Source organism: Lathamus discolor, chromosome 1 (genome assembly GCF_037157495.1).
Source record: "Lathamus discolor isolate bLatDis1 chromosome 1, bLatDis1.hap1, whole genome shotgun sequence".
In the NCBI taxonomy this organism is placed as follows: domain Eukaryota; kingdom Metazoa; phylum Chordata; class Aves; order Psittaciformes; family Psittacidae; genus Lathamus; species Lathamus discolor.
In genome coordinates, this window is record NC_088884.1 from 152,411,935 (window position 1) to 152,426,666 (window position 14,732).

At 38.2% G+C, this 14,732-nt stretch overlaps 1 protein-coding gene across 8 annotated transcripts in view; it reads right to left on the reverse strand.

Annotated features, from left to right (window-relative positions):
- EVC2 (EvC ciliary complex subunit 2) overlaps nt 1-14,732 on the reverse strand; it is an 80,271-nt gene that overhangs the window by 23,193 nt on the left and 42,346 nt on the right. For 2 of the 8 annotated variants that reach the window (XM_065659562.1, XM_065659553.1), the window contains exons 11-16: nt 13,149-13,223; nt 12,984-13,061; nt 11,637-11,812; nt 5,390-5,549; nt 3,686-4,150; nt 495-695 (exon numbers count right to left, since the gene is read on the reverse strand). In XM_065659562.1, the coding sequence (XP_065515634.1) occupies nt 495-695; nt 3,686-4,150; nt 5,390-5,549; nt 11,637-11,812; nt 12,984-13,061; nt 13,149-13,223 (1,155 nt within the window). Of the gene's footprint in view, nt 1-494; nt 696-3,685; nt 4,151-5,389; nt 5,550-11,636; nt 11,813-12,983; nt 13,224-14,732 lie in introns of all 8 variants that reach the window. The other 6 variants (XM_065659534.1, XM_065659515.1, XM_065659526.1 and 3 more) reach the window with 4 other exon arrangements.

The following is a 14,732-nucleotide window of genomic DNA, read 5'->3' on the forward strand; positions in this document are numbered from 1 at the left end:
CAGGAACTTTACTTTCGTAAATGGACAAGACAATGTATGACATTCCCTAACAGAAACTCCTTGATTTAGTGTCAAATTTAGCACTGTAGGGGCTGCCAGGAAAATCTCAGTCTATCCTGTAAAGGACCCAACTTGTCCCTAGTATTCAGAGCCAGGCTCAGCACCGCTCAGATTTTTGGCATTTCTGTGGACTCTCCTGCAAGATGCAGCCCCTCTTCGCCACCCATCTGCTTCCTTGTAACTATGCTGCCTTCTTGGGAAAGCTGGAGGACATACAAGCAGCAGAAATATGCAGGTGTATGTGAAAAAATACGTAAGTGTCTAATTGCTGCCCAATTATCTTTAAGGCGCACTGATCCATGTAAACAGAAGGCGTGCACTGCTGGCACATCTAAGAAGAAGCTCTGGACCTATATATGCAGGAAAGGCCAACAACTTGCAGATATACCAGCAAACCCTTCCACATCCCCACACTGATCCTACATCATTCCCACCTGTTTACTGGTTACTGCTAAATTCTGATCAACTTTCAGCACCTCTGTGTCCCTCTGCTCGACCTTGAAAGCCTGAAGCAAGGTTCTCGCTCTTATTTTGGGCCAAGCCAAGCTGCTGTCCACCTGAGAGAAGCAGCAATGCAACTCTTGCCTCATTCTAAGCAATTCTTCTTCTGATAGTGAGAGGGGTAAACTTAGAAGCTGCCTGTTAAAAAACAAACAAAACAAAAACCATAGCCTTTTGTTGTTCAGTGATATAAGCAATATTGTATAAAACATAAGAGAATACACACAGACACTTTACATGACAATAATCATCCTCTTTTTTTGTCTTATTCATGTAACAGTTAATGAGCCCATTCTGAGCTGCTTAGTATGTTCGAAATATCCTTGAGGATACTTTAAATTCTGCATACAGAACTTCCTGGAATGTAAAACTTCAAGGGGACACAGTTTTTGAGTAGTCAAAAGTAAATAAAGACTTTTTAGCACATTTCCTATGCACAGAATCTTTCCACTTCTACAGACAGCACAGTGCCTGAACCTAGGGATGAAATCGAGACAAAAGCTTCCCGTAAAGCCTCCCTCTGCTGTTTCCCAGCACTCAGCACTCACAGCTACTGAGAGGGGTAAAACATAAAATGAAAAAGTCTCTCCTTATTACAAACTTATACCCGCCATCCCTCCCATCACCCACCACAAGGTTCCAGCTCTTTTAGCAGTCTGAACAACACTGAGTATATTTTAGCAGTAATTTGAATCACTCAAAGTTCCCATTTTGTGGAAGGAAGGTTCTTAACATAGAAGTCTGGGGAACTGATTCTCAGGTCAAGCTGAAATTGACTGAGCATGCTAAAGCCTAAATTCACCTTCCAGTTGTAAACAACCTTAGACTATATACATCTTCTTATCTTGTGACTGAAATAGTTTCTTAAAATATTTAATAAAAAATAAGAGTTTTTTTTTTGAAATTTTCTCTATTTCCCCTAAAATGTATTTGAATTTAAAGCACAAACATGTAGTTTTCTTTTAAAAACGTATTATACAATATGTTCCATTAGGGCTGATGCTTTTATTCAGTGTATCACAGGCCTCTACCACCTCATCATTTCACTGACATATTTCAATAATAATGAAATATATTGAAAGTTAAATATTTCAATATATTAAAAGTTTAGAAATCCTTATTTCTGTTTACTGATTCAGCAAAGAACAGCAACATCCTAAATTAAAACATTTTTAATGCATAAAGTTTGTATCTTCAAAAGATTACTTCCTTTAAGGCGGTATTACTCCAAGCAAAAGCATTTACAGCATACTTAACCGTTTCTCATGGTTAACTATTTCTCAAGCTGTCTTAGGCTTTCAGAAGAAAATCCATACTGTGTATCCATACGTACAGATAGATATATAGACTGAGATTCAAAGATAACACAGAAAATCAGTTTTGTCATGTCTATGTTTAAAAAGGACTTTAAATATTAATGATCTTCATATATATATTTTGGACTAACTAATGGTCTCTTTGATAAGCATGAAAAGCTATCATTCAAAGTAATTCTTTGTGAAAACCAGGCAGCAGATGAGAACATGAACATGACAGCTGGCATCCGTCATCAAAATACCAAAACTGACAGACTGAGCATAGAGACAGTGACAGATTTCAAACGGCTTTTGGTAGGACAGTTGTGCATTTTTTTGATATATTTCCCAGTATTTTACTGGGAAAAATACCCCAAACATCTTACTGTAGCTGTAATAAAGATAGCATACAATGGGTGACATTAGTAACAGGTGACATTAGTGTCAGTTAGTAACAGGAAAGACCTACTGGCTCATACAATCTACTTCCCTGGTCCTGCAGGTCTGTTTTCAGCAATGCAAATAAAGAGATAAGACAGCTAGAAAATACATTGAAATGGCTTACAGAAAAGTATTTCTTTATAAAGCACTTCATATTAGAACCAGAAGAAAACACAAATGGATTTTTCTTCTTTAGCAAAGCAAATGTAATGGGCAAGATTTCTTTTCATGTTTCCATTATAAGGCTTCAAATTTTGCAGCAGGACAACGTATAAAGATGTTGTCTGGACAAAACTGGCCATGCAGATCTGCTTTGCTTTAAAGAAAAGATATAAAGGAGAAACTTCTGCTAATGCTTCTCTCCCCTCTAACCCTGGTTCAATCTCTCATGCTCAGTTTGCATTGTATTAAGGGCAGATAGGCTAATACAGTTTTCCCTGTTCCAGTTGCTTCCCCCAAAGCTGCAATTTTGCCAGCAGACTATTTTTTTCATGTTCCCATGTCTCAATCAATGTCTATTATTAAAAAGACATTGTACAGGAAATGTTGTACTGTAAATATTCAGGCAACAAAAAAACTAGTCATAAATATACTCTATAACTAAGGAGAAATACTGCTGAGCAGTGCCAACCTCTCCGGGCCTTGCTGCCCACTCTGAGAGGCACCACGCATGATGACTCCTGGCTCGAGCCATTGTCTCTCTCTGCACAAGGTCTCCCAAGGGTGGCAAAGTCACTAAAAGTTTTCCCAACTCCCTGGGGTCACAGCAGATCAGGCAGCAACAGCCATAATGTACAGCTGGGGCAAGCAAATCCCTCTACAACACTGCCTGTGTCATAATGTCTCTCTGACTTGGGGTTCAGTGCCAAGGGCACATTAGCAGCAGGCCAGATTGGCCAAGTCTGATGCATGGTGCCCATGAGCTGGAAAGGTAGACTGCTGGACTGTGTATTTATGGAATACATGGAAATACTGTGGCAGAGCTCAAAATGAACCTGATGAGCAAGGCATGACTTGTGTCTGCAAGGAATATATCGAAACTGGACATGGGGCTAACTAGGCCTGACATACTAAATGACATTTCCAAAGTGCTGGACTTTTGAGAACAGACTGAGAATAAAAATGGAAGATGTGCAAGTGAAACCCAACACAGAGTGAACATGAGTACAAAAATACCATTCCATGATTTTGGTTTCAAAACTGCTGTTTCCCAGGATTTCCACTGCAGTGCTCACCCACAAGTGCCCCAGGGGCTGAGCACTTGCAAACAAATCAATTCTCAAGTGCCCGACAGAACTGACCACTAGGAATCATACCTGGGTATGTCTGAAAAGTCCCAGCTCATCTCTATTTGCAATAATAACTAAGAAAAGGGTGCAGAGAGATACTTGCATGAATACTGATTGTTCCCAGCTCCTTAATTTTTTTTGTTCCAAAATGCTTGTTTCTAGCTCTTGGCTTAGCTTCTGCCTGGTGAGCTGAAGCAGCTCTTCAGTGGCTGTGCTCTTTTCATGCTCTTCCCTTTCAAGCTGCTCATGTTTATCAACCATCTCTTTTTTATGCTCCTCCACAGCTTCTAGCAGGAACATCTTTGGCACACTGAGCTTTACCAGTTCTTGCACAAATACTCCACACTGAACACGTTTAAGCTCTTCAACGGCTTTCTCTGTTAGACTAAACACAAGCTCTTTCAGCTCTTCACTGGCCTCATTGTCAAGTTTTTCAGTAAGTTCTTCGAATTCAATGGTGTGATCACTCAAAAGATTTTTCCAGAGGCCCAGGTAGTGAGTGACCTCCTTAGTAGTTTTGAAGGTCTCTCCAAGTGACAGCTGCTCCTTCCGATGCTCCTTCTGCTGATTCATTTGCAAAATGGAAGAACAAGGTTAACAGAAGGAACATCTCTATTTCTAGCTCTTTAACCATGTATTTCATAGCAAAATCTCATACTTTGGTCTTTCAGTGTTCTTGAAAGTACTTTTCAGTGTTCAGAGACTTACCCAGCCCTCAACACCATGGCTTTGCGTGCATCTAGCAGGCCTGTGATGTCAGACTGCTAGACAGAAAGGCTAACACAGACCTGTGATAATCTGGATTGCTGCTCAATAAAAGGGCTGACACCTTAAATAAATGCATGGATCTATATTTGTTTGATATAACCCAAACTGGCTGAACTGCAACAATCTGGCAGCATTTCAGAAGTGAATCTGGATCAAATACCAAGGAAGAAAAAGAACGAGCAGGGAAACCCCCCAAGTATTAATTGGAAAGCTAAACCAAGGCTACCTATACTCAGTAAAAATACAACAAATGAAGTGCCCATCTTTATACCTGCTGTCTCTCCTTGCACTGGTATCCATTAAAGAGCAGAAAACACCGAAACATATACTCTGCAAAAGATAAAATCAGCCTCACCTAACTTCGGTCATCTATAGAAGTATCACCTAATCTGAGAAAAAAATTTCTTCACCTTTTAGGCAGAGAAAGATAGGGACTTTCGGATAGCAATTCCCTTCCATTTATCTCAGATCATTTGCAAGACTTCTGCCATTATGAGGTGATTTGGAGCTCTTGGAGTTAGCCTTGATTTCTAGATGTCTGAGGTGAGGTGACATGAGTCCTACCACAAGCAACCACAGGTACAACATATTTTAAACAGTTTTGTTTTGTAGCTGAATTTTAACTGTGCTGTAGAAGACATTTAAGACACACATAGCCAGGAAAACCACTACTGTGACTGCTGTTACAGATCCATGCCATCTCTCTCACCAGCTCCAGAACCTCAGCTGGCTTTTGCCTGTCAGCACATTACAGAGGCTTGTCACAACCCCCTTGGGCAGGTTAGATTGAGTACAGGGGCTTCACAAGTTTCTCCAGTTCTATTACTTTCTTGCATGTTTTTCTAAAAGAACAGCCATTAATTACTACATGATTATGACAGCACATGGCGGTACAAAGCTAAAACCAACGGACACTTATTTTCATCCATGCTCCGGGTAGCGTTGATCCCCGTTGTAAGAACTACACTTTATTTTTCAATTCATTCCATTTTTAATTCATGGTAAGTCCTGTGAAAATAAATATACTGAAATTACCTTTTGCAGCACTTCCCGCCTTCGCCTGGTAATGAGTTTCTGGCGAAGCTTTTGCTTTTCTTGTTTTAAATCATGATTGAATTTCTGTTTAACAGAATTAATTTCAGCCTCAGCTCGGTCCAGCAGCATCCCCAAATGACTTTCAGGTAGATGACCTGCCCTGTAATAACAGTGTTTGAAGCCTGTTATCCCAAATTCTTAAGAGGAAAAGGATATTTGAGGCAATTAGTACCATAATAAGGTTCAACATAGCAGATACACAGAATGATCCTGGTTCTTTCAGCAGTGATACCTGGGGGGATCAAAGAAGCAAGTGGATAATAGAAAGATAATCTCAATGATTAGCGTAGGATTGAGACAGTTTTTGAAGGTAGAATGAAAGTGTATGAAGAAGGAACAGGAAAAAGAAAGGAAGGGAAGGCAAATGCAAAATCATTACCAGTCAGTAATGTAAGTAATATTCAAATGAGACATTTTAAACCTTATCTATTATTCATAATATTTACATTTTTCATTTAATGCCCCTGGAATGCAATTCCAGATGTCTTTTATAACTCCTTCTCCTCATTAGGAACAATTTTTCTTTAAAGGATGTAATCTAATCAGGGAAAAACAATTAAAATTATTTTAAAGATATCAAAGCAATCATATCCATCAAAAGATTTATATTCAGATTTTCTATTAATACTTCATATCAGAATTATAAAGATTTCAAAATAATAGTGAAATAAAATAATCTCTGGTCTACCTCCAGTTGCTATAGTATTTAATTTCAAAGAGTAAGCAAGATTAGGTTACAAAAGTGTCAATCTCCAGAAACTCAAATTGAATTTCAAGAATTGCCTCCTATTTACACCATAAATTCCCCAGACATCTTAAGTCAGACCAGGCTGTTGGACATTTGTGAGTTCTAACTTCTAATATTAAGCATACTGGACTTCCAAAATGTGGGGCTGAAAATTGTCAACATGGAACTCTGAGAAGAAAGCATCAATTCTGGAACTGAACTTGGAACGTTATCCAAACAACTTCTGGTTTATTTTTTTAAATCCCCTTTTTCAGAAGATACAAACGTTACACACAGAGCCTGGATTCAGATGAATTCACATCTCTCCACCTACTGCTCAAGTATCCACAAGTATCTGATGAGACACAAGGCATCATCCCCTACATAAGGAATGCACTAGACAGAAACTCAGGTCTGCTGTATCACAGAGTTAGATCAACAGAGGTGGCTTCCCTTTGCAGAGCTTTCCACTGCTTAGATATCATATTTCCTTAATCTTCTGCAAAGAGGATTAAAGTACCTCTTGATACCTTGAAAGCAATGCACCAGGCATCATTCCTGGATCTTTCGGCAAAGTAATTTTTTCCTTCAAGCAATCAATACTAAACTTCAGTGTTACGTCAAAAAAACCCCAACAGCACCAAGTTTCCAGCCACATTTGGTAACTCTAAGTCTTGCCGCCCTTTTTGATCAAACTCAAGGCAAAACAGCGAATAAAATGAAGATTTATTACAGTGACAAAGTGAGTCAAGTAATAATCAAGATATTTTTAACACCTTCATCCCGTCTTGTACTGAGGAAATAAACCTAGTCTTGCTGCATCCAATTAAAATCCCTGTCCAAAGTAGTGAAAAGGGTCTACATAGAAAAACACAGATGTGCTGGAACTACCCAGCAAATTAGAGTTTTAAGAAAAGCCATACAACACAGAATGACTGGGAAATGATATATACCTACCTATTTTTAGGAAAAACAGGAATCTACATTACTTCAGTTTCAGGCTGTTGATTTATTTAGAGATCCAGTATGTCCACAGCTCAAACTGTAGGTGACACAGTATTGTAAAACCCGTCTACCTATTTATTTGGAATCCCAGATAACAAAAATAATGGGCAAAATGCCTACCAGCACAGAAGTCTATGTGAGTTTATGTGGCAACTTACATTAATCAGTATTACAGAAATTACTAGAAGGACCAATCCTGGCGAAAGATCTTAATTTTTGGTTTCATATAAACACAGTATAAAAACAATTGCAGTATTAGAGTTAAAAGACATCCTGTTCCCAAAGGACTCTGACCTGAAACACAAAATAAAAGGAGAGGAGACAGATAATGAGACAGTATAGACTGTATGATAAACTGCTTGGTCTCAGCATACCAGACATCTAATCACTGAGGAGATGTGTAGGCAAATGTTTAATGTCTTTGAACAAGGAGAATTTTAATCAAGGAGAATACTGCAGCGATGACAGGGATATTTACAGGGAGATCCTCCCAAATGCAGTGAGCACCAAGGAAGGTACAGAGATGAAGCGTGTGCCCAACAGCAGCTGTAGGTCAGAGGCAGACCTTGACTTCACTGTACAAAACAGATGCCAACAAATGTAGGAGAAAATATGGAGTGACGGCACTAAAAGTAGTAGTTTGTAGCTGATGCCACAGAGAACTATGAAAGGGACGCTGGACCCCAGCAAAGGAAAATTGTTTTGTGAAAGGTAAGAGAAGGCATGGGAGTATCGCTAATGCAAAAGGGAAAGAGATGTGAAGCAGAAAAGTTGTACCAGCCTGGATATATGTGGAGGTTCAATCACGATACTATATGTGGAGGATTGGCTTGTCAAAAAAGGTCAAAAGGTCACGTTCCCATCAACGAGCTGAAACAAGACATCTGTGTAGAACATGGTGCAGACTTCTCACACCAGATAATGAGGAAATGAAGGACACTGGCAAACAGCAACATACTATGACCAATCACAGCCAAGGCCACTAAGTGATAAGTGCATGAGAAGGAGGATGGTGGGGGGGTGCACGGTGTAGCTGCAAAAATATAGAGCTTACACAATGCCTTATTTGTGCCAGAACCAATCAAGTGCCTAGTATTTGCATATTCACTGTTATATTAACCGAAGGTAGAAGCCCAATAAACGAAGCTTGCTGTTAACTTATATTGAGTCGTCCAAGTCTTCCTTTCACGACACTATACAGAAACTGTACAGAGAGAACCTGTGAGAGTGCCCATGCTACTCCACTTCAGCTACTTCAGAATTTCACCTGCTGAACTGGTATCTTGCTAGATCAGAATTTATGTAAAGAATTCAGAGCAATAAATGCCCTACATAGCAAGCACTATGAGCAGAAAATGTATTAAAAGTTTATTAGATAACTTTATACTGATGCATTACTGCTGGAGGAAATAACTTTTCCAACACCAACTTCCTGAAAAGTGCAGCAGCACACTATTCAGAAAACTTCTTTGCTTATAGCAAGTTCCATATAAAGGGAGATTATCCAGAAGAACAAGCCCTATATGAGACATTTTGCTTTGACCTTTTAAAAAAGTCGACTGACCACTTTAAAAACACAATGCACAAGATATTCTTGAGGTCTTATAAAAACTAAAATGTTGTGAGACATTTATACAGGAGTTTGAGCTGTTTGCACCTAGTGAGTCACAAGAACTAGATACAGTTAAGAGACCAAAGAACGAAGGAAACTTCCCATGAACGAGCAGGTACTCGCAAAAGAATAATGCAACATGTTACAGCTGCTGTAGTTCAGAAACATTGAGCATCTCAACCTCTCTTGATTGCCAGAACAACCCAGGATGAATACTGCCCCAGGTATTGCCCTTTTGCCCAATAATTCTTTAAGGCAAAACATAAAAAACCTAGGTAGACATCCCTGAAATCTATCATTACGGATTACATTTTAAAACTTGCTTTCCTGCCTTTTGGCACTGCAGTCCAACTAAAAGACACTGAATACCCACAACCAGTCCTGATTAATGGGCCATTTTATTTAAGTGCTATATTTAAAAGCCCAGCTTGAAAACTCTAGCTGCTCTATTTCATTTTAAATATTCACAACTCTCCCTAGAATTGGTGTGGGTTCTTTTCACTTTTTATAACACTCATTTCTGACCACACAGAATCTTTATGTTAACCTGAAATTGTCTTGCTCTTTGATAAATCTTAAACATCCTATTATGCTCCATTTTTAAAAGACCTCTCCCCTCATCATTTATCTGCTGGTTTATGTATCCTTGAAACTATTTATCTGTGGTATATATAATCTACAACTTTTCTCAGCGTCTCTTCTCCATACAAACAGTTCTACATTTTAAAATCCCATTTATAACAGTAAGTTTAAAGCACACAATTAAAGCTGGATGCAATCGATTAAGACAGATCAGTACCTATATTTAGACAAGCGAATTCAATGCTAAAGTAAGAGGATATTATGCTGTTACTGCTCAAATTTTAATGCTCTTATTTGTAAATATTCTCTTAATCTTTTATAATTAGAAACTGAAATATAAGCCTTTCTTGGAGTTTATACTTGGATATTTCAGTATATTTGTAGGAAAAACCGAACCAAACCAAACCAAAACCCAAACCAAAATGCTAGAAAATAATCTGAAATACTACATTCTGGAGTTTTATAGTCTCAACATCTAAAAAATGAGTAGTAAGATAACTTTATGGCAAATATTTGCCTGAAAGGAATCCCTGCAACAACAGGTGTGGGAAGTTACAGGAAAATAACTAATTCTAGTCCCAGAAAGCCAGAGGAGATTGCTTCTCTCCAAATGCTGTCTCCAAGTATGGGCACATTTCCTTTGTCCGCAGAGTATTACGACCACTGCATATGCTGAGAAGTTTAATAGGGGAGAATTATCTTTTCATTTTGGTAATGACACTTGGTGGTTTTGGATGTTTTCGGATAGCATGATTTGGTGGCAGAGGGGCCCTGGTAAATTTTTTTGGATGGGATCTATGAGGTCTTGCATTACTAATACTACACGTTTCCTCTGTTTTGTAGTTGATCTGGTTTGTGACTCTTAGGTGCAATAGCAAGCATTAAACTATAAGTGAAACCTACTTTTCCAGCCTAAGAAATTATTGGTGTTCACTGCAATGATTTAATCCATGGATGCAGTGGTCATACAAGTGACAGTTTCTCATGAAGGCTTTCCACGTAACTGTAACATTTGAGAAAACATCTCAGACCATTTCTCATCATCCATTCCAAAGAGATGCATGAACTGATGAAACAGAACTCTATGTGAAAGATGTATCTCAATTATATTTCCTATGACAAGACTTACTTTTGTCTTTGACCCACACAGCTGCAGATGTCAGCAAAATAGGCAGAGCAGTGCAAGCATACTGGAAGAACCTCTCTGATCAAGGAACCATGAGGCTAACCTTAGGGTATGATTCCAAAGAAGCAGCACACAGGACAATCAAAAAGATCAGCAAGGAAAAGTTAGAAAAAAACACAGGTAAATGACTTTCTCGTATTAACAGATGCTGTCTTTGGTAGCTTTTAACAGTCTTCCTGCTCCCTAATATTAACTTACTTTCGAGGTAAGTCAACACTACAAGAAAAAAACCACAATGTAAAGACTGATATTTACACATGTTCTCTTACTGCATGTTCCATATGTTGTTACTGACTGACACCAATATAAATATCTAAAATATACAAATAAAGCTGCATGCACAGGATCAACAGCAGCAGTGCTAAGTTGTTCTCCTGCCCACTAACATTTTACTGCACTGGCATGATCCTCAGTAATTTCTCTTTATGCCAAACTTAAGATACACCACAGTTATCTGGGTAGCAGCAAGAGATCTCTCTCAGTACTCTACACTCTCACGTGTAGTCTTTGCTACTCGAGATCCTCCCCAGTTATGCTATTTATAAACGTAGCCAACTTACTTTAGAAAATATTCATGCTTTTCAGTTTGAGACCATACATCCAGTTCCTCAAACACATTCAATCATAAGTGAACCAGAATTGTTCTTTACTGTTAAATCCATATATTCATGTGTAAAGAAACCGGACAAATGCTCTTAACTTGTAAATGTTGCAGTGTTCTCTGGTAGGACTTTTCAAATGACTGTGGACTATTTACATGAATAATGGATGTATAAAGATATTGAGAATCTCATATGAGTCTGCTTCCCACTGAAGTCACAATTACAAGGTTCCTAGCAATTCATCTCTGTGTTGTACAGAGTGGACACAGACAACAATGCCTCGCCTTGTTGTCTGCTGGGATATTACCTAAGTCATCAGTTACAAAGTGTTTTCTTAGAATTAACTTACAGGACAACATTTTTATGCACCTTTCCTGCTAGGTGACACAGACAAAAAGACTTCTGAAGAGTATTTTATTGCCTGTGACATTACATAGTTAAATGGCTGCCAAGAAAACAATTGAGATATTTACCTTCCCATCTTATTAATGAGACTTGGTATCTGGGCTGCTGCTGCATTTATAAGAGCAGAGGCTTGAGAATCCTTTAACCGTATCTTACTTATAAGATACTCTCTGTAAGCAAATCTTCTATTCAGATGATATTTCTTGCTAGCTTGAAAAAAATCCATTAGCTCTTCAATGTCTCCCTACAGGAAAGAATGTGAACAAATGTATTTAATTAGATGTAATGTAAATTTCAACCAATACCTGTGGTTAACAAACCAGATTTGTTCGTTAACAGGGTAAAGTTAAAAAGCTCTTAGAAGTGAAAAGCAATAAACTTATATCAGCTTGTCTCTAATGAACATGTCAAATTACTACAGTGATTTCAACAAAACAAAATAAATAATGTGCTGAGCTTCTGGCCTGAATACCTCAGTACTGTGTGTACTCTCTTGAATAGTCAGTGCACCTCCCGAGAGCCCTGATTTAACAGGTCATTTGATCAGGTACCCACAATTAAATACACATGCAGCCCTACCAGTGTTAGTAGAACTGTTCCTGCTTAAAGTTATCCACAGGCTAAACAGTCTTCAACTGACACCTGAAGAGAGCATGTGCTCAGGAACAGCAGTAAGTGGCACTATGCCCTTTAAAAAAAAAAAAAAAATTCCTTTTTTTTCTTTACAATGCATTTTATGACTAAATAAAGGGTAACATTTTCAAAGGTGTTTAAACTGACTTCAAAGCCAAGGAAAAGCTTTTCACGTGTGTCTAGTATAAGAGCAGTGAAAGCCAAGCCTGCTGCATACAGGCTGGCTTAGAAATTTCCTCCTTCCAACAGACAGGAACAGCAAAGATTTAGATACATACAGATGAGTCTGGCAGATACCAGCAGTACACACACAGCGCTATATAGCAGGTATTCTTCCAGCATCAGATAGCCAAGACAAAGTCTGATACTTAGGTGACCCATGCCTGAGCAGCTGAAACACTGTCAAAACTTCTTTTACTTGCTCTGTCTTCTGCTGGCTGTTCAACTGTCTTTTCCACAAGTGCTCTGCCTCTGACAGTGGCCCACATGCTTAAAAAATATTACCCATGAAAACAGAAGTCAGCACCAAGCACATACTGTTGTGGCAAATATATATAACTCACTGGTTTAGAAAAATGCTGTTCACATGTGTCAATGTACAGTTACACAGATTTCTAGACGTGTATGATAACTGCATTATACTTTTTAATATTCTTCCTAAAAAAACTGGTTATAAAAGTTATAAAATTCACCCTAAAATATATTTTCTGAAACAGTCGTCAAAAATTACTGTGGGTTTGTATTCTGTCATTAGGTTAGGAATGGAATTATCATCCTATTACCTGTATTTTAGAGTAACCTTCCACTAACATTTTAGCTGCTTCCAACTTCAGTTCTCCCTTGAAAGTAGCATTTGTTATCTGCGTAAAAAAGATATTATGGAGCTCCTTTCTCTGGCAAACAGCCAGCTCTCTATAAGCCTTTGCAAAATATTCCTCTTGCTTTACCAGAAGGAGCCTCTTCAGATGGTCCTGCTCCAGCATGTGAAGTCTATCCAGAAGACTTCTGTATTCTACAGCAGGCTGCAGAGAAGAGAGAAATAAATAGATCCAAAGTGATTTTCAGCATTCAACATAAATTATTAGTGCTACCAGCTAATACATATTTTACTCATACCCTGATTACCATAACTTCAGGCTTAAATGAAGGCTAATGCTAATTATTATAAATGAAGGCTATACTAATACTTGGTTTTCATCTGTTTGGAATGTCAGAGGTTGTACAGCTGTCAATCTCTAATCCAGATAACAGCTGAAAGGCATAATGAAGTATTTTTAGAATTTGGAAGCATAATTGAAAATAAATTATACAGAACAGCATGAAATTCAACACAAAGACTACATACATGAAATCAATTTCCTGGGTTTCATCAATCCTGAAATCCTATTAAAACTGAATAGACCCAAATAAGTCAGAACAATGACAGAAGAATAAGCATACATTTTAAAAACAATACAAATTAGAAAAATATATTCTATGACAAATCTCTAAAAGTTCTTCTTATTGATGACTTACTTTATCTATTGATTTCTACAGATTAATGCAAGACCATCATGTTAGAGTTACAATGGAGTATAATTAAATGACAATTAATTTAAAAGCTTCTTTGCAATAAATACTTTCTTCTAATTCTCCAGTAATACTTACACATTCATAGTTTTATTCTCAGATGGCATAAACTCATTAGAGAATTAAAATACACATGTTACACAGAGCAAAGAATGCTGGTTATGCAGGCAGAGCTACCTTATGGTAGCTGTGTTAGTCCTGTTCTAAATTTCATGCTATTTATCTGGGGACAACTGTCCTCTGCACTCCCCTCATTCCCAAGAGACACACTGGAGACAGCAAATAATTAATCAAAAAGGCAGAGAATATACACTCTGTGTTTTGGCTGAGAGGGGAGGAGGTTATTGCTCCAGCTGTTTTTCGCTGCCATCTCTTGGATGATAATACACTCACTGCCATGACTGTTGGGCCAAAGCCTAGTGCTCTGGTATGCCCTTTTGGACAACATTCCCTGGGAAACACAAACCCAGGTCCTTTCACAGACAGGAAAGTGAACAGCAAGACAACAGTATAAGATAAATACATCAGGAAAAGTATTGGACTGGCCTCAATTCTTTAATTCCTACCATTCAGGATTTCCAGTATAAAACATCGGAACTGAATTGGGGCTGAACCAATACCAATGTATTTTGTGCAAAACAAAAGCCACTTTGCTGAGAAAGTATTTAGTGTGAGTTTCCACAGTCAGTCCCTTCTCTGCGAAGACTTTACCAGGAAGTGTTCAAAGGATTTATCAGGAACTGTTCACATCCAGGCTGGATGGAGTTTTAAGCAACGTGGTCTAGTAGAAGTTGTCCCTGCCCATGGCAGAGGGACTGAAACTTGATAATTAAAGTCCCTTCCAACTGAAACCTTCTAGGATTCTATAATCTCAGCAAGGTGTTAGACATCTAGTCTAAGCTCCTTCTATAATCAACAGAAGGAAAAGGACTTCTGCAGAATACAATTTACCTCATCCTTAA